Source organism: Daucus carota, chromosome 4 (genome assembly GCF_001625215.2).
Source record: "Daucus carota subsp. sativus chromosome 4, DH1 v3.0, whole genome shotgun sequence".
NCBI lineage: Eukaryota > Viridiplantae > Streptophyta > Magnoliopsida > Apiales > Apiaceae > Daucus > Daucus carota.
The window spans coordinates 38,882,439-38,909,795 of NC_030384.2; the positions used below are offsets into that span (position 1 = coordinate 38,882,439).

The 27,357-nt window shown below is 33.9% G+C and overlaps 3 protein-coding genes across 5 annotated transcripts; all 3 read left to right on the forward strand.

Annotated features, from left to right (window-relative positions):
* The first annotated feature begins 1,343 nt into the window (after window positions 1–1,343).
* Window positions 1,344–10,483, forward strand: LOC108216628 (uncharacterized). 2 transcript variants are annotated; one of them, XM_017389443.2, is made up of 14 exons: window positions 1,347–1,715; window positions 2,885–2,974; window positions 3,211–3,272; window positions 5,535–5,635; window positions 5,994–6,083; window positions 6,494–6,616; window positions 6,968–7,045; window positions 7,322–7,407; window positions 7,597–7,645; window positions 8,343–8,399; window positions 8,499–8,629; window positions 8,724–8,807; window positions 9,778–9,844; window positions 10,098–10,483. In XM_017389443.2, exons 1-14 carry the CDS (start codon window positions 1,477–1,479, stop codon window positions 10,152–10,154), a joined length of 1,314 nt encoding a protein of 437 aa, XP_017244932.1. In that variant the 5' UTR covers window positions 1,347–1,476; the 3' UTR covers window positions 10,155–10,483. The 2 variants fall into 2 exon arrangements, with proteins under 2 accessions (XP_017244933.1, XP_017244932.1); XM_017389444.2 differs by lacking the exon at window positions 7,597–7,645 and having other exon boundaries at window positions 1,344–1,715; window positions 8,519–8,629; window positions 10,098–10,288.
* Window positions 10,484–11,088: 605 nt separating this feature from the next.
* On the forward strand, window positions 11,089–14,630 carry LOC108216287 (uncharacterized). The gene is made up of 14 exons (XM_017389000.2): window positions 11,089–11,458; window positions 11,546–11,635; window positions 11,760–11,821; window positions 11,940–12,040; window positions 12,159–12,248; window positions 12,371–12,493; window positions 12,601–12,678; window positions 12,785–12,870; window positions 12,973–13,021; window positions 13,151–13,207; window positions 13,278–13,408; window positions 13,496–13,579; window positions 13,731–13,797; window positions 14,326–14,630. Exons 1-14 carry the CDS (start codon window positions 11,202–11,204, stop codon window positions 14,509–14,511), a joined length of 1,461 nt encoding a protein of 486 aa, XP_017244489.1. The 5' UTR covers window positions 11,089–11,201; the 3' UTR covers window positions 14,512–14,630.
* Window positions 14,631–22,234: 7,604 nt separating this feature from the next.
* Window positions 22,235–26,039, forward strand: LOC108216121 (DNA-directed RNA polymerase II subunit 4). 2 transcript variants are annotated; one of them, XM_017388801.2, is made up of 7 exons: window positions 22,235–22,373; window positions 23,003–23,059; window positions 23,422–23,530; window positions 24,337–24,414; window positions 24,818–24,851; window positions 24,947–25,015; window positions 25,729–26,039. In XM_017388801.2, exons 2-7 carry the CDS (start codon window positions 23,011–23,013, stop codon window positions 25,804–25,806), a joined length of 417 nt encoding a protein of 138 aa, XP_017244290.1. In that variant the 5' UTR covers window positions 22,235–22,373; window positions 23,003–23,010; the 3' UTR covers window positions 25,807–26,039. The 2 variants fall into 2 exon arrangements, with proteins under 2 accessions (XP_017244290.1, XP_063948666.1); XM_064092596.1 differs by lacking the exon at window positions 22,235–22,373 and adding an exon at window positions 22,466–22,499.
* Window positions 26,040–27,357: the final 1,318 nt, after the last annotated feature.

Below are 27,357 nucleotides of genomic sequence, written 5' to 3' on the forward strand. Positions count from 1 at the left end.
CCCTTGGAAAAATGGGGTGCAATGCAGTACTGAAGCTGGAATATTTTGAGACTTCATGAGTAAGTAAAGTGCGAGACAAAATGCATCGGATTTAATGGGAACAGCCTTGGACATTCTATTATTTTGATGGTGCAGAATAGAGAATAATGTAAAACAAATTATTATCTCATACCGAATGTTACAAGCATCTTATCCATCTCGTGCTAAATATCAGCAACAGCAAACAAGTAAATCATAGTGGTTCGTTCAGATAAAGGTGCTGCTGGTTCGATAATGTGCTCGTGGGCACAATGCAATACGTCAATAGCGATATTGTCAATATTGTAAAATTACGCTTACTGACTCCGTTAATCCCCGTCTCTAAACTCAACGGACCGGTCCTTTTTAGAAATTGTACTACTCTTTCGTTATGCCAGGAGTCCTATCTGGAATCAGATCAGCAACTACCTTGCATCTATTCTGTTTTTCCCCGTATGTGGCCGTAAATTCTCAAAAGTTCGCAACAATCTTTATAAATTCAGTTATAAATTACCAATTTAATGTAATAGTGATATTTTTATAAATTAGAGAATAATTATCTATCATAGTTTCAATGCTAGATAGATAAATATTAATGAAGTTAAATAATTGGATGGTTTGAATCTGAGTTCCCTCCGAAATTGAGTTCTGCTTCATAAAATTAAGAAGGTTTCGAGATTTTATGAGAAGAAGTTTATCAAGATTATTATATTCTGACATTTCTTTTTACTCCAAAATCCATCTAAAAACTGTTATCTCTCACAACACAAAAGTTAAGTGGGGAATCATCATGATCAAATATTTTAAAAAATATTTAGTTAGAAATTGATCAATTTAACTTACTAAAAATCGGAAGAGACTTTAATAAAACGGTTTATTAATATGTAATATTTGACAGAATTGAAACGTAAACAACTCTCGACACTGGCCAAAACCAATTCCTTCAACCAGATTTATATCTTTGAATATTTTTGGGCTACAGGCCTACTACAGCTGCAGTTTGATATGCGACAAGTTTGCTTGCAAAATGCAATAATATAGGCCTTGAAGATACGATTACCAAGGCCCACGTAACATCTCACCGCAATCCTTAACTAATGGTCAGCAGTCCAAATGACAAGCCCAACGGTTGATCCCTTTCGCTTTCTTGTTTATACTGGACTCTGGGTAGTGTTTTCTCTGTGAACAAATTTTCAGATATTTTTAAATTTTACAAATTATAATCTCAAAATTATATTTTTAAACCCAAAAAGGGCGTAATCTTGGTCAAAAGTTGCGTACTGTAAAGCATACAACACTTACAAACAACCCGATCAGTGGAAAAAATAAAAGAAATTAAAGAGTCGAAATTTAAAAAACGGTTACTATCACTCTAAACTGGCGTTCTGCAAAACAGACCAAACAAACATCGTCTTAAAACACCCACACAACACATCATCTTCATCTGGGTTAGCTTCAATGGAGGTCTGTTCCCAAATTAATGGCTACAAACTCCTTCTTAAGGCGCTTATTATGATACCCATCTCGCATTATGTTGTGGGGCTGTTGTGTGTATTGATTATTTTCTTGTACAATTTCTTGGAGTTTCATTTTCTTGATCATCTTTTTAATGGAGGGTGTTGGGTTAAACTCACTTATCTTCCGGGTTCGGAGCTCCATCAAGCTGTTATCTCCAAGTGCAAACTTCTTCATGGCAGGTAACCATTTATTAATGAATTATGTATTGAACTGTTTTTTTCTTTTTTGTTGCCATGCTTATAAGTATCAATGTTATTATGTAGCGTACAACACGAGTGAAGTGACCATTTTTTTATTTAATAGAAATTTTTTATATGTGTGAGGTTCTTGATATAAGGTGTTTGCAGCTCAGTTTGTTTACTGTGATTTTGTGTTGTTATTTTTTTAAAATTGTCTCGATGTATAAATGTGTTAGGCTTAGCTGGAGAACAGGAAGAACACAATTCTTGTTACTTAAAATTGGCGGCATTTATTGGGAAAAATTAACGTCTTTCTGTGAAAGAGAGACTGTTAGAAAATATTAGCAACAAATATTACATATAATAACAGACTTATTAGTAACAACATTGATCCTCATTCAAACTCAAGCCTATATGGCTATCGACGTTATCCATGAAAAGAGGCTGTGACTAACCCTCTACTCCTTGCAACAGGGTTTGGGTTTCTCAGATAGGATGTGCTTCATTTGGTTTAGTTATTTTAGTTAATTATACTCTTTTTATTAGAATTTTTTTCCAGAGGTATAATATAACAAATGTTGACTTATTTGTGTATTGAGACACTATTGTTTTAAATTTGTTCGCCCAGAATCAAAATTTTCAAGAACTACCTGTAGGCTGCGCATTTGCTATAAGTCATTGTTGTATCATCAGTTGCTATATCTGAGTAGTTATTGTATAAGCTTGAATTAATTTTTTTGTATATGACTGAATATATAATTGAATCTATCTGTTGTTGTTTCTAAACTTAATATTTCAGTACTTTTTTTAGTCTATAACAATGACTTCTTGGAGTATAGAGGATGTACAATTGTGAATATATTAAATACTTCTTATTTCTTATACACAAACCATTTATTATAAATGACACCAGAGCAACTTAGTTGACCACAGGAGTCATGTTAGGATCTAAGTCGCATTACATAATTGTTTATAATATGATAGGAACAATCAAGTTGGGAAACAATAAACAAAGGTAATAGTCTAATAGATTCTGAAGTGAACTTCAGAAATTTTGAGCAATGTGTAAGATAGTAACTCTCACTATTTTGCACAGAAGTGTAAATATGTGAATAGGCTTATTCAACTGATTGCGTTTATTTTGCTACATTGGTTCTTCATTTGAACAGGTACTCTGCAACACCTTGGCTAGCTAGTCCACACTTGCAAACAATACTTTTGCCTTATGCATGTAAACCTCCTGCCTTCACCTACAGAAGGTACTCCATGCCATAAACTTCTAAGTATACATTACAAGAGCAAGAAGTAAAATTATTTTGATTGTTATTATACATCTGCCAGTTTAATATTAACTAGATGTAAAATTTATTAGGATTTTCTAATTTGTTGAAAATAAATTTATGGAGAGACACCAGTAGTCGTCACTGTTAATGTTAAGATAAAGATAAACTTCACGTTTTCCTTTGTGCTAAAATCCTTCTGTATTTTATTACAGAGAAATATTTCACTCATCTGATGGTGGAAGTTTTGCTCTAGATTGGCTACTGAGTTCAGATGGTATGACATAAATTCTGGTGTCCTCAACATAAAGTACCATTTGTCATACGCATGCTCACAGTTATTTGCGTGAAAATTTGGTGGTTACATTATAAGCAAATGCATCTATTTATCATTCCAAACTATTTATAAGTATGTCCTTGCATTGCATATTAGTCTGTCATTTGTCATCTTTCCTGTATATAAACCTTCTTCCTGGGTAATGTTACGCATCTATCCACAAACAGATATATATATATATATATTCAGTGTAAAGATGCAAAAAGATATGATGAAAAATATCATTGAAACAACATCATTTGTATTTAACCAAGCTTATCTTTGGTGTCTGATGTGTGTGTGCAAAAGAAAGTAAAAGGATTACTTACTCTCATATTTATTGAATATGGCATGCTTTAGGAAATAGTATTACTATGGAAAGTTCATATAAATTTACTATATATTTGACATAAGATGTCCAACAAAGATTGTCTGAGTGCACAAAGAAAGATGTTTAAACATAGTTCTTCTTGGCTACTAGAGGTAGTATTGATTGGTAATCCATTGGATAAGTAGGTGAGCACCCAAAAATAAGAATTTATATACAAATTGCTGACACTGAGACAACGCTAGTTATAATACAAAGAAACACTGATGTTGGTTGAAATACAGAAAACATTACTTGTGAGTTGTATATGGAAAACAAATTTTAGTGGCACTACTTCTTTTTGTTTTGCTATACTTTTCCTTAGTGAACACCTGTCATTACAAGCTGAAGCAAAGTCCAAGACTCACACTTCTCCCTACAGACTATCTTTTCTGCTCTTGACAAGCAGCATCCATGAAATGTTTATTACTCTTTTCCTTATCTTATAATTTTATGTATAGATGTATACATATTATGGTACACACACTTGGGGGGCGGGGGGTTGATGGACCCTGCAGAACCCACTGGATCCATCTCTGAATGCAAGTCTCACAAATGCCCATCCTAATATATTCTCTGTATCGGCGTACTTTTGGTCAGACGAATTTTCTCTGAACAAATGAGAAACTCCTGTGCTATCTATCTGTCATTCTTTATCTGGATACTGATTCTTACGGCTTTCCTCAAAGTAACTGCTTTTGATGGCTAAGAGTAATATTGACCACTAGAAAACAGATTTATAAAGCGACACAGGAAATGGTAAGTTAGGTGCATAATTAAGTCCCTTAATTTCGAATAGTTAAAAATTTAGAATATCTACATTAGTGTAATCAAACCTGTAGTAGAATTAAGGTATCCTCGTACATCTGATCTTAAAAATAATTAGGACCAAAATTTGTGGAAATCTGATGTAGAGATAGTGTAGCAGAGAGTTTGTCCCAATATTTTTTTTTTTAAAAAGTAGATTTTCAAGATAATTATATCCGAATTGTCACGCGAATCCTTTCCAATGACAAAGTCTGAAACCTGATTTCTCGAAACTTCTCATTGTATCCCCCCAACCCCAACCCAAGTAGACCGTAAAAAAAAAGGGACAAACTTTATTGGATGATGTTGATACAGTTATACCTAGTTTGAGCAAGAGAATAGACGATAAAGATTCTGGATCTAAGAAATCAGTGTTTTGAGTTTATACATATTGTCTTTTTTCTTCATGAATGTATTTATGCATAACCAGAGACTTGAGAAGAAAGTGAGAGTCTAGCGGTGTGAAAAAAGATCTAGCCATCAAAAACCTGAGCAGAGCTATTGTATTAGGAAACCGACATTAGACAATATCACCCAAGAGATTTAAGGGTATGAACTATAAAGCACAAAAAAGTGAACAATCTGGACATTGAAATCTGATATTAAATATAAACGCCAATATTAACGAGTAGAGTGAATGTAATATGATTTTCTACTCCATGAGATTGTACAGTTAAAGATAAGTCAATTGCAAGTGTGTTATACTCATTCTGTCATTCACGATAAAGGTCTATAAAGGAAAAGCAAAGAAAATATCATATATATATATGTAGGCAAGTGCTCAGATACAAACTCCTTACAGTACAAACGTACAAACAATCACTAAATGTGTTGAACAGAATCACTAAATGTTAAAAAAAGAATCACTAAATTTTTACTTCCCTTGCACTTCACAATTTCAGACTTTTATACAGACTTTCTGACAACTATTGTCAAGAAAAAGATTTTGAGTTCCTATAACTTATCATGGGTCTTTTCTCAGGATATGTATACTAAGAAATTTGTCACCATAACTGGTGTACCTTATGAAATTTTCTTTTTGTTTGCAGTTCTAGGAAGTTCAGCAAACAAGAATGCTGATATTTCAAAGAACAGTACCACCCCGATTGTGGTAGTGGTTCCGGGACTAACAAGTGATTCCTCTGCTCCAGTAAGTCTATAGACAAGTAATATTGGATAAATTATTGCTTTTTGAAATTATTATGATATAGGTTTATACTTGGCATGCAAATGTTAAACTTGGTCTCACTACTTCATAGAATATTTAGAATTTTAGCCTGCCTTTCTAATCTGCTCAAAGAATCCAATTTCAACATAACTTATAGAATCCGTCAACACTTTCAAATAATTTATATGTATACACATATATTTGTAAGGCTAGTCCAAAATTTAGTTTTCATTTGGTAAATGAATTTGGAGAGTTATAAAGTCGCAGGAATTTTGTAATGTTTACATTTCTGCTGTGGACAAAGCTAATCTGAACATGGTTTTGATGTGAATGTTTGCAGTATGTAAGGTCTCTTTCACTCGATTCAGCTAAACAAGGATGGAATGTTGTGGTTTGTAATCACCGAGGAATGTGTGGTATCTCATTTACTGTAAGTGGTGCACATTCTTTCAACAAATATCAATTGGTTCTTAATTCAAGATACAAAGATTCACTGTGATTTACTTGGAAACATCGAGAATTCAAAGCCACCAAGTTGAGAGGGAGGGACCTTGTTTCTCAATCTTCCAATACAGAAATTCGTTTAAGAAAGATTATACAGCTTTACTGGAAGTCTCTTCTTCATAATACACATTACAATTGAATAACATCATACAATGATTACATAAATATGAGTAAAATTTTGTTCATGATAAGTGTGGCATGTTTGTGACATGATAATTGTCTCTAGCAAGAGCATTTTCATGACTTCATTTTTCATATTCTCAATCAAAACGAAATTGCTTAACATCAGCATGCTTGATATCATACACAAATTATAGTGACCTATGTTTATTGCAGTCTAGTTACTTCTACAATGCTGGAAAGACTAAGGATTTAAGAGACGTCCTCAACTATCTAGTTGGCAGTTACCCCATGGCTCCAATATTTCTCGTTGGAACTAGTATTGGTGCCAACATTGTGGTATATTGACTGATCTACAGAATTTGTTTTCAGTTGGCATTTTAATATGAATTTTGTGCACACAAGCTCTCACCATTATTTTCAGTTTGTCACACAGTAATAAATTTATCACAAAAGCTCACTACTTAACATCCTTCCTCTTTATCAAGCAAGTAACTAACAATTACAGCTCAGCTATTAAATGTATCTGTGTTTTACTTTGTTATGAGTGGTAATTAGAGCTCCAACCTTGTAAAACAAGCAATTTAGTGCAATAGTCTATTACCGTCTGTGTAATTCTTATTGGTCTTTGCAAGTCATTCAAGTGTAATACATTGACATACATGTATGTATTCAAATTCTTACCATCAGGGAAAATATCTTGGAGAAGATGGGGATAAATGCCCAGTTGCTGGTGCTGCTGTTATATGCGGTCCATGGGACCTTTTGGTTAGTTATTTATCTGAGATGGATCTTGGAGCAATGTTCAACTTTCAAGTGTAATTATATAAAGGACGTCTACCTAAGACATGTTAAATAATGTAGAAAGAATTCAAAGAATCCGTACTAATATATATCTTTGTTATAGTCATATTTGCCGTTGGTCTATAAAATCAGAACCTTTACAAGCATCTGATTCTAATGTGTAGCAAATGTACATTTCTCGCTTCAGTTATCACTTCCATATTATGCTTATAGTAAGTACAACTTCTACTTCTTTCCCAGATTTGCTCCAGATTCTTAGGACGGGGACTTGTCCAAAGGGTTTATGACAGAGCTCTTGCTATTGGACTCAAGAGTTATGCACAATTGTATGTATTCAGAACCTACCTAAATATTTGCAACAATATAATTTTTTTAGTGTGACATTTTAGATATTTGAACTTTATTTCCAAAGCTGAGCTCCAATTTTACTCTTAAGTGTTTCAATTACGTGGAGTTCATGCAATATATAGCTGGCGGTAGTTTACTAAATCAAAAAAATTGTCCACTTACCGCAGAAATAAGGCCAACTACGTCAAATATGCTGATTGGGAAGGCATCTTAAAGGTTGGCTCATATCATAACCTATAATTTTGAATATATGTAGTTTGTTCAACAGAGGTTGTAGAGTTAATTAGTCACTTTCCATTAACAATATCAACTGTAGGTGCTATAAAAGAAAATATGAACTGTAATCATATCCTCTTGATGAACAGTTATTTGGAACTGAAAAAACATAATGATTCCACAAATTGATTTTGTTATGATCGGATTATATAGAGAATTTCTTTCATATTGTGCTTGATTCTACATCATTGTTGTTTTAATTATTTAATATACAAATTTTATTGTATGCAAGTCATGTTGCTTTGGACCTTAAGTTTTTTGTTGACTTTACCTTATAGTACTTTTGCGCTTCAAGTCACTACTGCAATGGTCTTCCTTCTTAAACTTTGAGAGGCCTGTTGAATTTGTTAGGTTTTGTCCTAGTGACCTCTTTTAATATCTTCAACAGACATTCTGATGACAGTTTCCGTAGTATTGACATCTAGTTTCCTAAATACAAAATGTCATCATTAGAAACTCTCTTTTTATGGAAAGAGATATCTCGGTATCTAAATTTGATATCTAAAATCTAGATAAATCTTAGATGACTTGCACAACTGTCGTTTGAAGCTTAATTGTAGGTGGCACGGCTTTTAGAGACTTCCAGTTTTCCATTCTGACTAAATTTTGTGTTCATTCAATCCCTGTGCTTGTCCAGTCGCGTATTCTTCGGGAATTTGATACGAGTGCAACCTGCGCTGTTGACAAAATTGAGGTAGTAAGCTCCATTCCTTCATTTTCTGCTGAAATAGGCACAGACACACACAGTAACGTTCTATTTCATGCTCCCATGATAACATATTATCTTTTTAAGACTGCGGACACTTACTACAGGTGGTCTAGCTGTGCTTCTTATGTGAAAGGTGTATCAGTCCCTCTACTCTCTATAAGTTCTATGGATGATCCAGTTTGTACTGCAGAAGCTATACCTTGGGATGAGTGCAGGTAAAGCTGCTGCACTTTAATTTTCTGACTGCTCAGTTCCATTACTTCATTACAATCCAGTAACTGACCTAGTACTGATCTACCACCTTCGCAGAGCAAATAAAAACGTTGTTCTTGCTACCACAAAACATGGTGGGCATCTTGGATATTTTGAAGGATTAACAGCATCCAGCCTGTGGTAAGTAATAATTCCTTAACCTTCTACTTTATTTCTGGCAATCTTTAAAGAAACTTTTCACAGCTCTGGAAATCACTAATCTTCATTTAGTTATAAGGCTTCGTTTGTGTAATTATCATAATATGAGGTGTATTTAGAGTCTCACAGCATGTCTACATATTAACTTTAGGTTATGCTTTAAGTTACGTAGGGTTAATAAAAATGTTTTTCTTGCTATCACAAAACATGGTAGGCATCTTGGATAATTTGAAGGAGTAACAGCATCCAGCCTGTGGTATAATATTTTCCTTAGCCTTCCATTCTGTATCTGGCAATCTTTTTTTTGTATAGATCCCCTTTCTTTGATTCCCTAAACTACTTGAGAAATACCAAGCAAAAGAAATATGTGTCTGGGTCCTTGACAATTGATGCAACCATCTTTGAGCGGGTTTTTTCCGCCACAAGCTTTAACCCTAAATATTTTATGTGAATACAGGGCTTATGAGCGCTTTAATTACGCTTTCTAGGGTTTTTGTGTTTTAGCAGAAAAATATATGGTTGTCAGTACCAGCTTTACTCACTCTGTTCCTAAATTGTTTTGATTTTTTATACTCAAGTTTGGGAAGAAAACATAGTCAGTTTTCATATAAAATTTAAAAAATTATATGAAATAAAAGTTTAGAATTTAGAATGTTATTTATATTATATATGAATATGATTTTTTTTGCCCCTCCAAGTAGGTGGAAAAAAGCTAAAGCTGACTAATATTTAGGAGCGGAGAGAGAGTCGCGGTACTTCAATGTTGATATAGAAGAAAATTGTTTAGATTGTTTAAGATATACTGTAACTAGGACCTTGGTAGCTCACCAGTATAATTTATATTTCCAACCATATGCATTATGCTGGCGTAAGTTATGTTCGGAAACTTTTACTTGTTGAAATATATGTAATGGGCATGGCTAAATAGGTAGTCTTGCTGTTTCTTCTTCAGGTGGGTGAGGACAGTCAATGAATTCTTTGGTGTTCTTCATTCTAGTCCTCTTGTCCATAAACAAAAGGTATCGGGTTCAAACTGTTCTCTTTAGGAATACATTTGATAATAGAAGTATTATATCAATGTCATGTTTATTGTAAAAGTAACAAAATTTAGTAACTGATAGGCCTAGCTCTTAGAAACATCATGTACTGCCAATTCCAGTTCAGTCAATTTAAGCCTGGTTCTGAAAGATGTACCTTACTCTCAGAAAAATGTATAATTTTGTAGATCACTAAATTTCTCATGTTATATATTGTCATTCCTACTCTGTGCAGGTACAATCACATGAAGAGTGTACCTCCGAGAATTCAAAATCTAGTGACAGTACATAGGAGAATACAAAAGACGAGTGGAAAAATATGACTTGCAGAACGACTTGAAGTTCCAAGTGAAGAGACGCTGAAAGATAACGTAGTAGATATGTGACATTAATGTTCTATAATCTTTGTCAGAGGAAGCTGGCATGCTGGAAATTGTCTTCCTAGTGTCGCTCCACCGTGATAAATTGACAGTTATTATTGCTCAACTGGTACAGAGGTGAAAGCCTCTCTTTATATTAATAAACAGCAGTATAGTGCTCAACTTATATTGGAGGATTATGATATGTACGCACTGCATGTGTTGTATATAATTCTCTTTAAGAATTGTCAGTTTTTTCACCCACCATTCATGCACTGACTTGATTATTCATAATGGTATGGTCTCTATATTTTCGCTATAACAAGGCCTTAGTGTTGAATTTCATGAGACAAAATATATGAGAAAATCTGGCGGAGGTCTATAGTTCAACTGTTCAGGCCGGCTACGTAATACAATAACCGCAAACATTTTAGCGAAATTTGTTAAATAATTTTTTGAAAAGCTCTGAGAAAAACAGTGTCTGCATTCTGAAAAGAGGGAGCAATGTGGTGGGTGAGCCTGACTTCGACTCTCACTCTCACTTATACCGAGATTTGTTAGAACACATACTAATTTGCAAGAACGAGATTATTCGCAATTGCGGCTTATTAGTTGCGCCTAAACCAGAATCTACTTGGGTTCTTTAAGTAGGTCCTCCTGTGAGCTTGAGACTTGTGTCTTTCTAGTCCACCAAGCTCAGCGCCCGCCAGGCCGTCGCTATGAGCAGCTCGCCACACTTGACTCTCCTCCTATTTCTCATTTCTATAATGCGTAATGCATTGTCTGTCTCCGCATCAAATATATAAAAAATATTCAACTTTCCCACGTGTTTAATGTAAGTGATCATCATTTTGGCTGTCTTGTTGCACTACCACTGTCAGTATATAAAACTCCATCAACACATCCTCTACTTACTTTCTTTTCCTACTTCAGCAACAACCCAATTTTTTTTTCATATTTTTCTATCTGGTTCTTCTTCAATGGATGTTTGCGCGGCATCCATTGAAGTTTCGCCTTTTAATGGCTACAAGCTGCTGTTTAAGGCCATCGGGATGATACCAGTATCGCATTATGTCTTGGGATCCTTGTGCATATTGATTGTTTTCCTGTACAATTTCCTGGAGTTCCATTTTCTTGAGGATTTTTTGTATGGAGGGAGTCCTGTAAAACTTACTTACCATTCGGGTTCCGAGCTTTATCAGGCTGTTGTCTCCAAATGCAGGCTTCTCCACGGAAGGTACAACGCACTTGTATTCATGTCGAAATTAGCTCAGCTTAAGAACAACAAATTATATCATAGGTTTGCTGATTCTTGATTGTGCAGGTACTCTTCGACACCATGGCTTGCGAGTCCGCACTTGCAAACAGTTCTTTTGGAGTATATTGGAAGCCCTCCTGCTTTCACCTACACCAGGTTCTTCATCTTCTACATTTGGCTTCCATCAATATATCTCTGGACTCTGATATTGTTTTAACATCCATCGTTCTTAATGTTTCGGCTTTGTCTTATTACTAACAACATGTGTTTCATATTGCAGAGAAATATTTCATTCATCTGAAGGGGGGACTTTTGCTCTCGATTGGCTAAGGAGTTCAGACTGTAGGCATACACATTAGTTTTGTCTTGCTTATTTCGCATTGCTACTCCTATAGGACTGATTTGAGTTATTGAAGAGGTGAATGTGATGTATTGATGCGTGGTTTCTTTTTGTATGCAGTAACAGGAAGTTCTGAGGATACTAATACTGCAAATTTGAAGAATGATTCGACTCCGATTGTGGTTGTGGTTCCTGGACTAACAAGTGATTCTTCTGCTGCTGTAAGTTCTGCAACTCATATTAACATGTATAGCTGCTAATGCCTTATGATGTAATGGTCAATCGTCTGTTCTGCAGAAGGATAATATGATGTTGGTTTTTTGGTGAAATGTGTTGCAGTACGTAAAATCTGTGTCATACAATACAGCCAAGTGTGGAAAGAATGTTGTGGTCTGCAATCACCGAGGAATGGGTGGCGTCCCCTTTACTGTAAGTGCTTCTCATTTCTTACTTGCAAATTGCAAAGTTTTGTTTGTCAATCATCTGGAGATAAAGAAAAAAGTTAAAACCAATAAGAAGGAAGACATCGATATGCTCTGTTTCGCTTGCAGTCTAGTTACTGCTATAACGCTGGAAAGACGAAGGATGTGAGAGACGTCGTGAACTATCTAGTCAACAAATATCCCATGGCTCCGGTGTTTCTTGTTGGAACTAGCATAGGCGCCAACATTGTGGTATGTTGAGGAATTTACTTGCATTTTTCAGCTTATGCATATATGGTATTTGATAACTTTCGTAGATCAGCAAGTTCGAAATGTTGATACCTTATTTTTGTCTTCAGGGGAAGTATCTAGGAGAAGAAGGGGCTAATTGTCCGGTTGCTGGCGCTGCTGTTATATGCGCTCCATGGGACCTTCTGGTTAGTTTCTTCCAGTGTAGCTGCTCATTCATCATATCCCAAATGTACTTCTATTCCAGAGAAGTTGCATCCTGAGGTTTACTGAATTTCACTTTCACCTTCTCAGATTGGTGCCAGATTCTTAAGACGGAAACTTGTGCAGAGGGTGTACGACAGCGTTCTTTGTATTGGTCTCAAGGGTTACGCCCGATTGTATGTTTGCATCACCTTGATACATAGTAGATATAACATCTCGGGATTCTCTCTGTTCTGTTAATAATCTCCATATCACTAAACACTGGTTTCTTGCTGCAGACATGAGTCTCACTTCACTAAACATGCTAACTGGGAAGGCATCATGCAGGTTGACATCTTCCCTGCAACATAGTTCTTATACTTTCTCTCCTTCTCTGGTTTCTTCTCATCTTAAGTCCATACTATGATGCTCCTCCCTCTAACTTGTGTCCTTGCTCAATCCCTTTTGCTCTTACAGTCGCGTATTATCCGTCAATTTGACACGCACGCCACCTGCGCCGTCGACAATATTGAGGTACTAAGCTTCTCTGTCTTTCTTATACATTGACAATATTGATGTTTGAATAACATTTTCTCTCCTGAAGACCGCGGACACTTACTACAGATGGTCTAGCTGTGCATCTAATGTGAAAGATATATCAATCCCACTACTCTGTATAAGTTCTTTGGATGATCCCGTTTGCACAGCAGAGGCCATACCTTGGGACGAATGCAGGTAAAGCAGCTCAACCAAAATTCTATATACATATTATTTCATCAAAATTCAGTAGCTAATCTCATACCAATTTACCTATCTTCACAGAGCAAATAAAAATGTTGTTCTAGCTACGACGAAACATGGGGGACATCTGGGTTACTTCGAAGGAGTAACAGCATCCAGCTTGTGGTACTCCCCAATAATTCCCTTATTCTTCCACTCAGCATCTTTTCTTTGTTCCTGCATCTTTAGAACTCAGCATTTGGTCATTTACAGTACATTAATGAAACGTTATTAGTGCCACAACTTCATTAGGTTCTCACATCCTGTTTCTTCTCAGGTGGGTGAGGGCTGTTAATGAATTCCTCGTCGTTCTCCAGTCTAGTCCTCTTATGCAAAATCCAAAGGTACCCTATTAAGAACTTTATGTTGGTCCTTCAAGTTATAAAATGACTCTAGGACCTCGTATAGCTTGAGAAAAAGCCTCACAAATCACTATTCTAAGACAAATGGGACTCAATATCATTTTCTGAAAAAATAACCCCAACCGCCACTTCAAAATGCAACTTCGTGTTGCGTTTTAATTTTCTGAGGAAAATACCGATTTGAAGTTGCATTTTCAGCTGAAAACCACAACTTCAAGTTACTTTTTCAACTGAAACCAAAACTTAAAGTTGTGTTTTTGTCCGACCATTGTAAACACGACATGAAGTTGCGTTTTGAAGTGGTATTTTGGGTCATTTTTTCCAAAAAAATTCACAGAGGTCTATTTCTACTCAACAGTAATATTTGGGGCCAACACCCGTGTAGTTCTGCCTACAACTCTGTTGAAGATGAACTAACCTAACTAAAGTCCTGTAAAATCACCAAAAACATAATGTTCCCTCATGTTGTAAGAACCAGAATTATGTCATTAAAGTACACTCGATTCGCAGGCACAACAAGAACAATATCCCCCACAGAAAACCCAAGTAAATCAGGGATCAAATGTAAGTGTCACAAACAGAATGATGGCTATGAATTTGGTACAAGAACCATCAAAAGCGAGAACAACTCAACATGGAAAAATGCAAGAACTGGTTTTAGTTTCAGAACAGCTTCAGTTTCCAGGTCAAAATTAGACCCCCCACCAAATCCGAAGCTGCAAGCTGGTCTAGCAGATAAGATTTATTGTATTTGAGCTTTCATTTGTAATCCTAATCTTGTTGTTGTTTCTTAGTGCAACTCCAGCTTTATGTTACTTACATGATAAATAAATAAACAATACACTTACAAATAACCGAGCCAAGACACAGAAATAGACACCCTTTTCAACATATTGTACAACAGCAAAAAACCAAACAGGCAACATGGAAAGCACGAATATTCATGCAACTAAACATGTGAACTGACCAAAACCTCGTATTCATGAGATGAAAGAAGGGCCTTGTTTGAAACGCGAGCAGTGTGGCACCACGAGAGAGATTCAAGAAAATCAGTCCATGGTGCCAGACTGCGTGCGTCTCAACAACCTCTTCATAGTTGTTCAGCCATCTGCAGCGGTGCATCTTTAATTTCTCTGTATATATTCTGATAAGTATGAGTGTCTTGCTAATATAGTGGGTGTTTGGGTGGGGCTTATAAGCTCCACTTCTAAGTTTTAAATTAAAAATACTTATTCGTATGTTTGTTTAAAAAGTCGAGAAGCACTTATAAAAAATTAGGAATCCTAGTTTTTGTTTCATGATTTCTACATTTTTCTCTAAACACTTTAATCACATCTTAACTAACTTCTACTTCACTTTTTTTTTATACTCACCCAAACGACCCCATAATCAGGCAGGTTGGTCTACTAAATACTTTTTCTGCTTCGTAGCAAGATCACAAGTGTCCAGGTCTCGCTACTGCTACGTGTGTAGCAATATTTATAATTTTTAATTCACAATTATCGAAATGATAAGTATGACTCGGAATTTATAATATGGCGGTGGCCTGTTAACCGCCACAAGAAAATACACCCGACTTGTAAATCGCAAGGGTGCAGATGATGTGAACAGAGCTTTTCTTAACTTATATGCTTTAAGTTTTTTCTGCAACTTGTAAGTTCCTTTTAACTTGCATGTCAGATTAATCATTTTCTTTCATATCCTACTCATTTATCGGGTTAATTATCAAGTTAGTCACTGAAGTGAGTTTAATGTATCAAGTTGGTCACTGAACTCAAAACAGTATCAAGATGGTCACTAAAGTCACCGTAAAATATCAAACAAGTACTTTGAAATATGAGTTCAAGTAGTAAAAATATTATTTATAAAGTTTTACATATTATTTTTAAATGTTACCACAACCAACTAAAAGGTTATGACTTCTAGTATTTAAAATAATATATTTATATTTTATCAAGTTTATTTATAATTTATATTTTATTATATAGTTATTGTCTTTGTTTTAATTAAAAATAAATAATAAATAAACTTGATAATATTTAAATATATTATCATAAATAAATATTAGAAGTCATAACTTTTTACTTGGTTTTGGTAACACTCAAAAATAATGTGTAGAACTTTATAAATAATATTTTTACTGCTTGAACTTATATTTCAAGGTACCTGTTTGATATTTATGGCCACTTCAGTGACCATCTTGATACCGTTTTGAGTTCAGTGACCAATTTGATACATTGAGCCCACTTTAGTGACCAACTTGATAATTAACCCCTCATTTATTTATAGGATTTATTATGAGTTGACTTATGATCTCTAAAATTAAATTTGAGAAATTGAAAATTTCAATTTTTTATTAGTAATTTATTTATTTTAATTTTTGAAAATTCGATTTTAGAAAATATATATAATTATTTTTAAAAATAATTTATAATTCGTATAATTTATTATATTATAATACAATCATTATTGCCGGAGTGTTTTTCGTTCAAGAAAATTTATCAACTAGATTCAAAAATACAAAGATGACTGATAACAGTTTGAACTTGTGCTCTGTCTTGTTCATATCAGATACCCTAGAACTATCTATCTCCTGGGTGGCAATCGTTTCGTTTCGTATACTTTTATTTCGTGTATTTTTCTTTAAATTTTATTAAATGTGAATGATATATTTATACTTGTATACAATTCTCTATAAATTTGTTAATGTATCTACAATATATATCCACACATACATATAAATATATACTTTTTACACAATTATATATTTAATATATCATAACATATATATAATAAATATTATGTACAAATATTTCATGTACTTTCGTGTATTTCGTGTACCCCAAATGAAAACCCATATCCGACACGAAATTTATCGCGTAATTTCGTGTTCGTGTACTTTCGTGTATCGAAAATCAAAACTCATACCTATTTTTTTCGTGTTGTTTCGTTTCGTGTTAGCGTGTTACGTGTCAAATTGCCGGACCAACTCCTACTAAGTGTATCAGAAGACGACGAAGTATGTTTACCAAATTTCCCCAGCTGCTAGACGCTAGCCTCCATACGGATGATGTTGCTGTTGGTTGATCATGTGTTGCTAGTCTTGCAACTTACAGAGTTACAGTCATCTGGTTTTTAAACAAAGTCCGTAATTTTAGCATAATTACAAGCCAAATACTAGCAGTAGTATTTGAGCATTGAAACATAAGTAATTTAGTACAAAAAATTCATAATTTGTCTAATTTGGTTCGCACATTGAAGAGAAATAAGTAGATTTTTTTCATTAGATTATGGTAGGAGGTCAATGTATCTGATTTGTATTACTTATTAGGCCTTTGTGATAATCTTAAGATAATGTATAAATAATAAATAAATTTGATAAAATTAAAATATATTATTATAAATATTAGAATTCATAACATTGTATAACATTGTACTTAGTTGTTGTGATAAAATTTAAGAATAATGTGTAAATCTCTGTAAATAATATTTTACTGCTTCAACTCATATTTAAAGATACGTATACTTAAGTGATCAATTTGATACGATTTTGAGTCAAGTTCAGTGACCAATTTGATATATCGAATCCACTCTGATGACTCACTTGATTATTAACCTTTTCATGTATGTACTTGCTTGAGCTCTTTCTGATTCAACAGAAGCAAAGCAGACACATTACTATCATCTTAACTCAGGGGCTGAACCCCGGGGCGAAGAGGGCTGGAGCTCCGGCTAGGAAAAAAAATACTAGTAAAAGTTTTTTTTTTCTGCTCTGGATGTTCTCTAAAAGTGATAAATCTCTGAGTAAATTTCAAAAATCTTTGTATTAATTGATATTTTTCTTTCAATCAAATGTTGTTAAATATTTGAGTTGCGGGTGAGTTGGTCTCCTGGTTTGGCCGCTGTCTTGAATGCATCCCAGATGACATTGAAAAAAATATGGTCAAACTATATTGTTATCGTTCTTTTTTTATCTAATTTTTAACTCAGAAATATTATTAAAACATGCTCGTGACTCACGTCGGCTATAATGCTAGTGAGAATTTATGCTACTACATGTAATTTTTTTCCTCCGGTGATTATCTCAACTAATTTTAATGCATTTCAAATCAATATTAATAAGGATAATTTACAAAAATATTTAAGTTTACAATTTCTTTTAAAAAATATGGTCAACATTGTATACAAAGTCGTAACGTTCTTACATTTTTTACGGATTACAATTATTACAAGGGAGGTTGCATTTTAAACGTATTGTTGATATACTTTTTTCCAGCTTGAGTATCTTTAAAAAATGCTTATTAATAATTGCAGCGATTGTTGTTTATAAATATTAAATTATCTTTCGATTCGGAATTGCTATTATCATGTTATATGTTGGTGTGTGAGTTGTAATAATCGATATTCGATAGAATTTATAAGTTGCGAAATCTACGATGACAGATTATATACTTATATATAATAAGCGTAAGGGAGATAATTTGGTCGCATGGTCACGTGTAGGGATGGCAATCGGGTCGGTCGAAACGGGTTTGGCAAAAACCAAACCCGAACCCGATTTTTTTTGCCAAACCCGAACCCGAACCCGGAAAAACCCGAATCACCAAATCCGAACCCGAACCCATCGGGTTTATTCGGGTTCGGTTCGGGTTCGGGTTTGTGGATTTTTACCAAATTACACCTTGATTTTTACAAATTCAGGTGAGACATCTGATTCGGGTCAAAGGGCTCGTGGGTCTGACGATGTTGAAATTATTATGATTGAATTAGAGGTCAGATAGGACAATGGATCATTCTTCTAAGCATGAAATTGTTGATGAAGTAAGGCCATTGAAAAGCAACACCAGCTCAAAACAACCGGAATGGAGGAATTTAATGATAAGAATTACCGGAGAGTTGAAAAGGGGTTGCATATTAGAATGAGATGGCTAGTCGTCTTTGATGATTTGAAACCACATGTATCCGTGTTGCTAATCTCATTCAAAATCTTGGCATATAGTATACTTATTTCGAACCCTACTGGTGAAAATATGTTTAATAATAATAGTTTAGTAATGTTAGACTTTAATGCAATAGTTTGTACTAGTATTAGTAATATAATATGTTATATGTTACACAATATTACTTTAAATTACGGGACAATACATGTATATATAAAAATATTATTTTTATATTCCAACGGGTTTCGGTTCGGGTTCGGGTCGGAACAAAACGGGTTTCGGGTTTTCGGGTCGGGTTCGAAACGGTATGGCATAAACCCGAACCCGACCCGAAAATAGTTCGGGTTTAAAAATCAAACCCAAACCCGAAATATTCGGGTTCGGTAAGACCCAATCGGGTCGGTACGGATCGGGTATCCATCGGTTCGGTACAAATTGCCATCCCTAGTCACGTGGTCCAAAAACTTATCATCCGTTGGATCGTATATTGAACAAATAAGCACTGTTAGATTATAACAAAATTAACTTCTAATTCTATAAGGCAACTGATATCTAATTGCATGTTTATAATTTCTTTTCTGAATCCAAAACAAATTCTGTCTTTCACATGTTAATGATTTTTTTTAATCCAAAATAAATATTTCCTACCAGCTTTAATTGTGGAATCGTATAAATTGCAGCATCACAAATTTATTTTTATCTAATCATATTATAATAATTCTAATATAAAATACATTTATAAATATAATCTAATGGAAGTTGACGTCACATATTCTACTCAATATATATATTAAAATTTGATAGAAAAAATTTAATACTTTGACATGATACATAAGAAAAAAGGAATGGCTTGATTACAATTGTTTATTTGAAGACATTAATGACTGTGACGGTGTATTTTATACTTTATCGCCACTGTCGAATGATCCAACATGCGTGATCATTTTTTTTAACAGAAACATGTCTGAAAAGTAGAACCTATATATTTTTAACAAATCATAATTTTAAATTTTATTTAATTAAAAATTTTAATTTATTATTCATTATTAAATTCTTTCACACCATTTAAATATATTTAAAAAGTTTATAAATAACAAAAAAGCTCCCGTGCCTTGCACGTAGGGATGGGCATCAGGTCACTTCGGGTCGGGGATCGCTATAACCGGCCCCGATCCCCGAATCCTAACCCAATCCCCATCCCCGGCCCGACCCCATCGGGGATTATTTTTCGATCCCCATCCCCGACCCGATCGGGATTCGGGGATACCCGCGGGGATTCGGGGATTTTTAATTTAAATCAAAATTTCTAATTAAATACTTAAATTCATAATCATGATTAGTTTTTAATATGTCTTACCTCATTATTTTAATTTATCTTCAATGATTTAATTATGACCTTTTTAATTTTAAGACTTATTTTAATAAAATTAAATATTAACATTTATTTCAATAAATTTGATTATATTAAATATATAATTATAATATATATAATATATAAACAAGTGATGACTAAAGTTGCACCTAAAGAGGTATATAAACATATTAATAAATAATTATAATATATATATATATATGTATATCATATAATATAATATAATATAATAATCGGGCCGACAATCGGGGAAAATCGGGTCGGGGATCGGGGATCGGGCTGGGGGAATGTGAAAAACCGTACCCGACCCGATCACCGATATTTTTTTAAAGTCGTCCCCGTTCCCCGGCTTGTACCCGAAAAAATCCCCGAATCCCCGCATCATTCGGTGCGGGGATCGGGCGGGTCGGGATTAATGCCCATCTCTACTTGCACGGGCTATAAGCTAGTATGATTAATTACACTATAACTAATTTTTAAATGTCTATTTAAAACCTATAAGGGGTCGTTTGGTTCAAATAGTGGTAGTGAGGAATCGGGTTAAGTTGGTATGGGGTTGAGGTATCATTTCTAAAACCTATAAGGGGTCGTTTGGTTCAAATAGTGGTAGTGAGGAATCGGGTTAAGTTGGTATGGGGTTGAGGTATCATTTCTGATATCATGTGTTTGGTTGAGTGCTGGAATGTATATGTTTGATTTAAAATATTTTTACATTATTAATTTTAATAATTTTATAATATTAAGTTTATTATCAATTTAATATATTTTTAGTTCAATGAATTATATTTGTATTAAATTTCACATTAAATTGTTAAAATCGAAATGAAAATAGTGTAAACAAAGTTCATTCCTCATACCGCTCCCTCATACCCAACTCCCCTCTTGGGTATGAGAAACCTATACCTTGGGGGTTTGAGGAATGAGTTTGAAATTATTTTTTTCCCAACCAAACACAGGGTATGGGGTTGGAATGATCTAAACCCATTCCTTATCTCAGAATTGCTCGAAACAAACAACCCCTAAAAGGTTTGATATTTGTTTTCCTACCATAATTCATAGTAGATCTATTTGGTAAAAAAACTCAATTTTTCATCTCATCACAAAATAATAAAATAAATCATTTGATAATACTCCCTCCCTCCTAATTTATCTGTCTTGTTTGACTTTTTGTAGTCAAATTGATCACACTTTGGCCAATAATTAATAATTATTTTTATATAATTTTAAAAATCGAAAACAATACATTTTAAAGTAGAATAAACATAGATTCTAGTAATATGTTTTTTTATAACTTTTTAAAATTGTTTAATATATGTAAATTACGGTCAAAATCTGATCAATTTGATCACAAAAAATCAGACTAGACAAACAATTACAAAGGGAGTAATATAATTACGGGTGTATTTAGGGCTGTAAATGAGTTGATCCGCTCGGTGTTCGGTTCGGAAAAAGCTCGGTTCGTGCTCGGTTCGATGCATAAACGAGTCGATCTTGAGCACAATTTTAAGGTTCGTTTTATAAACGAGTTGAACTTGAGCGCAGCAGAGTTCGACTCGATAGTTCGCGAACAAGTTCGAATTATGAGTTCGTGAACATGGTTTGTGAACTTGGCTCGTGTGCGTAGTTCGTGAACTCGGCCCGTGAACATGGTTTGTGAACTTGGCTCGTTAGCGTGCCTCATGAACATGTCTCGCGAGCGTAGTTATTATGAATTTATGATTCCTTAGAGCATAAATCAAAATATTGTTAGAATTTAAATTTATATTTTTAATTAAATTAAATAACAAACAAGCTCGTAAATAAATTTATGAGCATAAGCTAGCTCGTTAGCAAAGTTTATTAAACAAGCCTCGTGAACAAAATTAATGAGGGGTTGGTGAACAAAAATTCGTGAGACATGTTCGTGAGTGTAAGTTAATAAGCGGTTCGTGAACAAAAGCTCGTGAGACATGTTCGTGAGCAGTTCGTTAGTCGTTTGTGAACTGAGTTATTCCTTAATGAGTCGATCCTCAAACAATATTTTTGGCTCGATCTAAGCTCGAGCTCGAGTTAACTAATTTTTTAACAAACGATACACGAGCACTCTAGAGTTCGGCTCGGATCGGCTCATTTACACCGTAGGTGTATTCGATCAGAATATCATATATAACCTAAATCATCTATATCAACAAGAGTCGAGACCAAACACAACTTTTTATCGTAAAGTCTGAACTCTCTGTTTGTCCGAGAAATCTTTTGGTTCTGTAGTAAGTCCGTTTATCATATGTTATACGATTTGTCCATGTATCTGATTGATTGATATTTAAATAAATAATTAGGGTTATGGTTTGATGGTCGATGTAATTGAAATCAATTACACCCAGATTCTAGAGGTTTTTGTGAGATGAGCTAACTTTATTTTCATTAAACTCTGTTAGGTGTTTGATTTAAGTCCCCTGAGAATTGTATCGCAGAAATTTTGTGTTACTTTGGGTCTAGGTTAATGTAGGAGAGTGTCGTCATAGGAATATGCTTGATATAGCTGAAGTTACAGAGGACTACGATTAGGTTATGGCTTATCTTTGTTAGCATGTTCATGGGCATTTTGGGGTCGCGAAGATCCCTTTATGATGTATTGTTGTGTCCGAGTAGTTTTGGTTCAACAATCAATTAGGCGATGTAGAATTTTATCTTGGTATCTAATTCAAGAGGAACCACGATGATGAATGTTGTACGGTCAATTACATAGTTATAGTTTAAATTATTTCAAGATGTGTTTTTTTACTCCTTTTTCTTAATTAAAGCTTCATGATTTATTTACATGTATTGTATTTTACTATAATCAGGTAGCCTATGCAAAGAAGTTAATTTATATATAAATTTTTCATGTTTGTAGTTATTAATATGTCTGCGGAAGAGGAGGAGAATGCTGCTGAACTGAAAATCGGAGATGGTATGAATCATTTCAATTAGTAGGGAATATCATATTCTGGGTGCTGGATGTATCTGTCTTTGTTCTCTATGGACCTATGTTCGTTATTTTCTTTTTCTATTTTTTGGGCTGTTTAATTTTCTTGGTAATAATTTACCCTGTCACTGATTATTTTTCCTAACTAATTCTAGGCTATTTATCTATGTATGTTGAATTAATTGACATGAGAAACTAAGAGTGAGACCGGTGATAAACTTAAATGAGTTTAGTGTGCAAGTAATTGTTAGTAACTTTTTTTGTTTTCACACGTTTAGGTTCTCCTGTAATCTTTGAATATTAACTTCTAAAAAAGTGAAAATGAACTCGTATTGTTTATTGTTTAGAGTTTTTGAAGGCAAAGTGTTTAATGAACTGTGAAGTGGCCATAATTCTTGATCACAAGTATGAGCAGCTTCAACAGACGTCAGAAGATCCAATGAATCAAATGTCTCAGTAAGTCCAAATCCTTCTTTTATCAAACAGCTTAAATTAATGTTTTTTTACTGATTAGTAATCACCAGCTTTAATTACTTAGATGGGATCATGGGATCCGCCTTGTGGCAGTCATACCTTGACTACGATTTATTCTTTTGTGCCTATTGTAGTTACAAGTTTTCTCTAATGAAAGCATTTGTCTTTATTCCTTTGTCCAGAGAGAACTCATCTCATTGTATTGAGGTTAACTGTACATATAGTGTCATAAATTATCTTCCTTTGTCATAATTTCTGTATTATTCATATGGGTCTGCTTGGAGACCTAATTAATTAGTTCATTCCTCCTAGTTTTAAGTTAGATGTAAATGACCTGCTGCAATACTGTTATGCTTGATTTATCACTTATTAACTAAGGTTAGGATAGCAATTTTTTAAGAATGTTTGAAAACTGACAGGTATATTCATCAATTCCAAATACAATTCTAGAGGGCAGTTTTTTGTCACAACTTCCACATCATTACAATTTTATAAGAGTTGAAAGTTTAATATTTGTCTGCAAAGTTTTTATTTAGTGTTAAGGCAAGCAACTGTGTACCTTTTGTAGAATTACATGATTTGAGTTGCATAGTTTTGTGATATAGCTTCATCTGTACCTGTTGGGAATTCAAGAGTACAATTTGAATAAGATTAAGGTGGAACGAGAGACAGTTTTTTGATCAATTGGCTTGTGGTACTTATAGAATGTACAAGAAACCAGAGTCAATTTAAGTTTTCAATCATATTCCACGTTAATTGATTTGTGCCTTTTTACCTTCCCTTTTCAGGGTGTTTGAGAAATCCTTGCAGTATGTGAAGCGTTTTAGCCGCTACAAAAATCCTGATACTGTTCGACAAGTTCGAGAGTATCCTTCAATTACTTTTATAATACATACAATATTAATATGTGTATAGAACTGTCACCATGCAAAAGCTCTTGTACATGCTTAAAATCATCCATCATTGATCATTTGGTAAGGATTAATGTCAATGCACAGACTGTAGTTTCCACTTAACACCTGCACTATGTTTTAAGGTGAACTTGGAATGTTATAATAGAGTACAAAACTTAATTCAGTTTCCAAACTAGATTTACAGTACTTGTAGATCATATTGCAGAATGATATAGTGAGGGCACTTAAGTCTCGTCATTGTTTGAGCTTCTGAAAATGGTGCACGCTTATACTATGCTCTATCTCTGTTTTATCTACTTCTCATTTTATTTGTGGAAGAAAGAATGTACACAGTTTTATCTTAACAGACCTTCAGAATTCTCAGCCGCTATCAGTTGGCAGAATTTGAGGTAGTTTACAAAGAGATTTGTAGGCATAAATTTTGGATTAACGTCCTTTCTTTACTTGTACAAGTATGCTAATGTTATTTGCTTGAATCTTGAAGCTTTGTGTTCTTGGGAACCTTTGCCCTGAAACAGTGGAGGAAGCCATTGCTATGGTGCCATCTATCAGGGTACACATTTAGATCCCTTTTTTGTTATATACTTTGGACATGAGTGCAGCTTCATATAGAACGTAATGTTATGGTTTATAGATCACACAGGATGCAGGTTAATAGTGGACTTTTAATATTGACTATAATTCTGTGTTAAGTTTGTAAATTGGTAGTGTTAGTTGACTGAACTCAAGGTCAGGAGAACTCTGATATAAAATAACAACTATATTCTCTAGAACAATTTATTGGTTAATAGCACCGGGAAAAGTTTTAAATTGTAATACACTTGATATCCCCCTTTTAAGTTTCAAACTGTAGTACACTGTATATCCCTTTCTTTTTTGCGAGTGCATTCTTGCTGCACACATTACACTCACAAGGACTAAACTACAAAGTTTTGTTTGGTTGAGGCCTGAATATGTGATCCTCTTTCTTCTCTCGAATTCTCTGACTAGAAAGATTAGAGAGTGTGCAACATGATCTTGCTGTTGCAAAATTGTTAATTGTGTACAACAGGAATTGTGGGAATGCTATTTTTTTTTATGGAAACTTGATTCTTGTATTTCAATGTAAAAAATGATAGATTCTAGGCCTCTTTTAGGCTTTGGGTGTTTACTTTTTTTTTTGTTTGATAATGATGCTATCGAATGTTCTTTAGGTATCTAGTGTTCTCTGCCACAAGCAGAGTCGTAGTCTCTAAGATGCTAACAGAAACTGTGTTTCTCTTGCAGTCCCGAGGTCGAGGACTTGATGATGATGCAATTGAGAAAATGTTGCACGATCTGTCTTTGATAAAGAAATTCGACTAAAGCTGAGGCAACATATATCACATCATTGTCATCTTCTGTAATAATTCAGATTAATTGCCTGTGGTAATTCTAAATCCATGTTGCAGAAAAATGGTGAACATATTAATTTGTGCAAGGTAGCTTTAACCTAATGTTTAATATAATTCTCTTGTAATGGTAGCTTCAAATTTGACGTCTATGCTTTCATAGATTTGATAATATGCCATTTTTGGCTTATTTGTTTTAAATTCTAATTATGGGTGTCCTAAAATTAAACTCCAACACTTAAATGTTACTCTCTTTTTCCGTCATTTCTTTATACTTTTTTTTTGTCGCTTTCAATTATTTATATTTCAAAATTTATTTAAACTTATCTAATAGTAAAATTTTATAATATAAAAATCAATCATATTCATTATTTTTCTCCACAATACTCACATTATTCGCTTTCACCTTTTACTCTATTCATTCTTTTCTTTCTTTCTTTTTTGTCAGGACTCTCTATTCATTCTTGTCTCCACTATTTTGATTTTTTTTTAAATTTATATGTCCAAATTATTTGTAAACTAATGAAAGGGATAACGAATTAATTACTTTTCTTAATCTCAAGGAAGTCAGTCGTGAATTTTTTTTCTTAATGATGGTCAAATTGATAAAATCACAAATCACTCGACGTGTTTGTATAATGTAATTTTTTGTCCCATCAAATAATAGGAAATTGGAAACCAGACCGACCACTGGAAGAAGTGCCAGTTGTGGGAAGTCACAGGTAGACAGCTAAATGCAGTGCTCTATAAAGTTGTATCCTCCGCGTGCAGTAACGAGACAAAGAATTAAAAAGTAAATGTATTGGAACATAAAATTAGAGAACACTGAATACTGATTTGTGAATTACTCTGGATGCTCCAACTATTTTCTTTGCACTTTCTTCGTGGGGTTTGTCTAGTGCGTACTCATGGGCACATGCTAAGCATGGAAACTCGTAAATTTGATGTGTTTTCATTGGTGTGATTGGTGTGAATGCAGGGGCCATCATTATTAAAGAAGTGTAAGCCAATCAAAACACAAAAAACTATCAAATTTTGTGCTTATTGTGTGTCCATGGGCACACACTAGAAAAACCGTTCTTCATGTCCCATATAACATTTTATACTTAAAATTTTATCAAATATTTAAGTTACGAATTTAAAACAAACTTACATTAGCTTGCCTTAAATCATATTCGGCCACTGGACTGTCATTTGTTACGAATTAATCGGTAAGTATTCAAAATAGGTTTTAGAAGCAAAAAAAACACATGAAATCTAGCTTTTTTTCGGATTTGAAATTGTTAAATAATTTTAAAATCTATCCAAACACTTCTAAAAGCATTTTCAGTGAAGTCGGGCATAATATTTTACTATATTGGACCTCTAATTAAAGTAGCTTGTTGCATGAGATTGTATATGTGACTGTTTGGCAACGGCCTAAATGCTAGTTTGTAGGTTGGGTTTATACCGTTAAGAATGCTAGCTTTTATTTCAGGATTTTTACTTATTTATCAAATATTTTAATTACTTATAAGTCTTAACT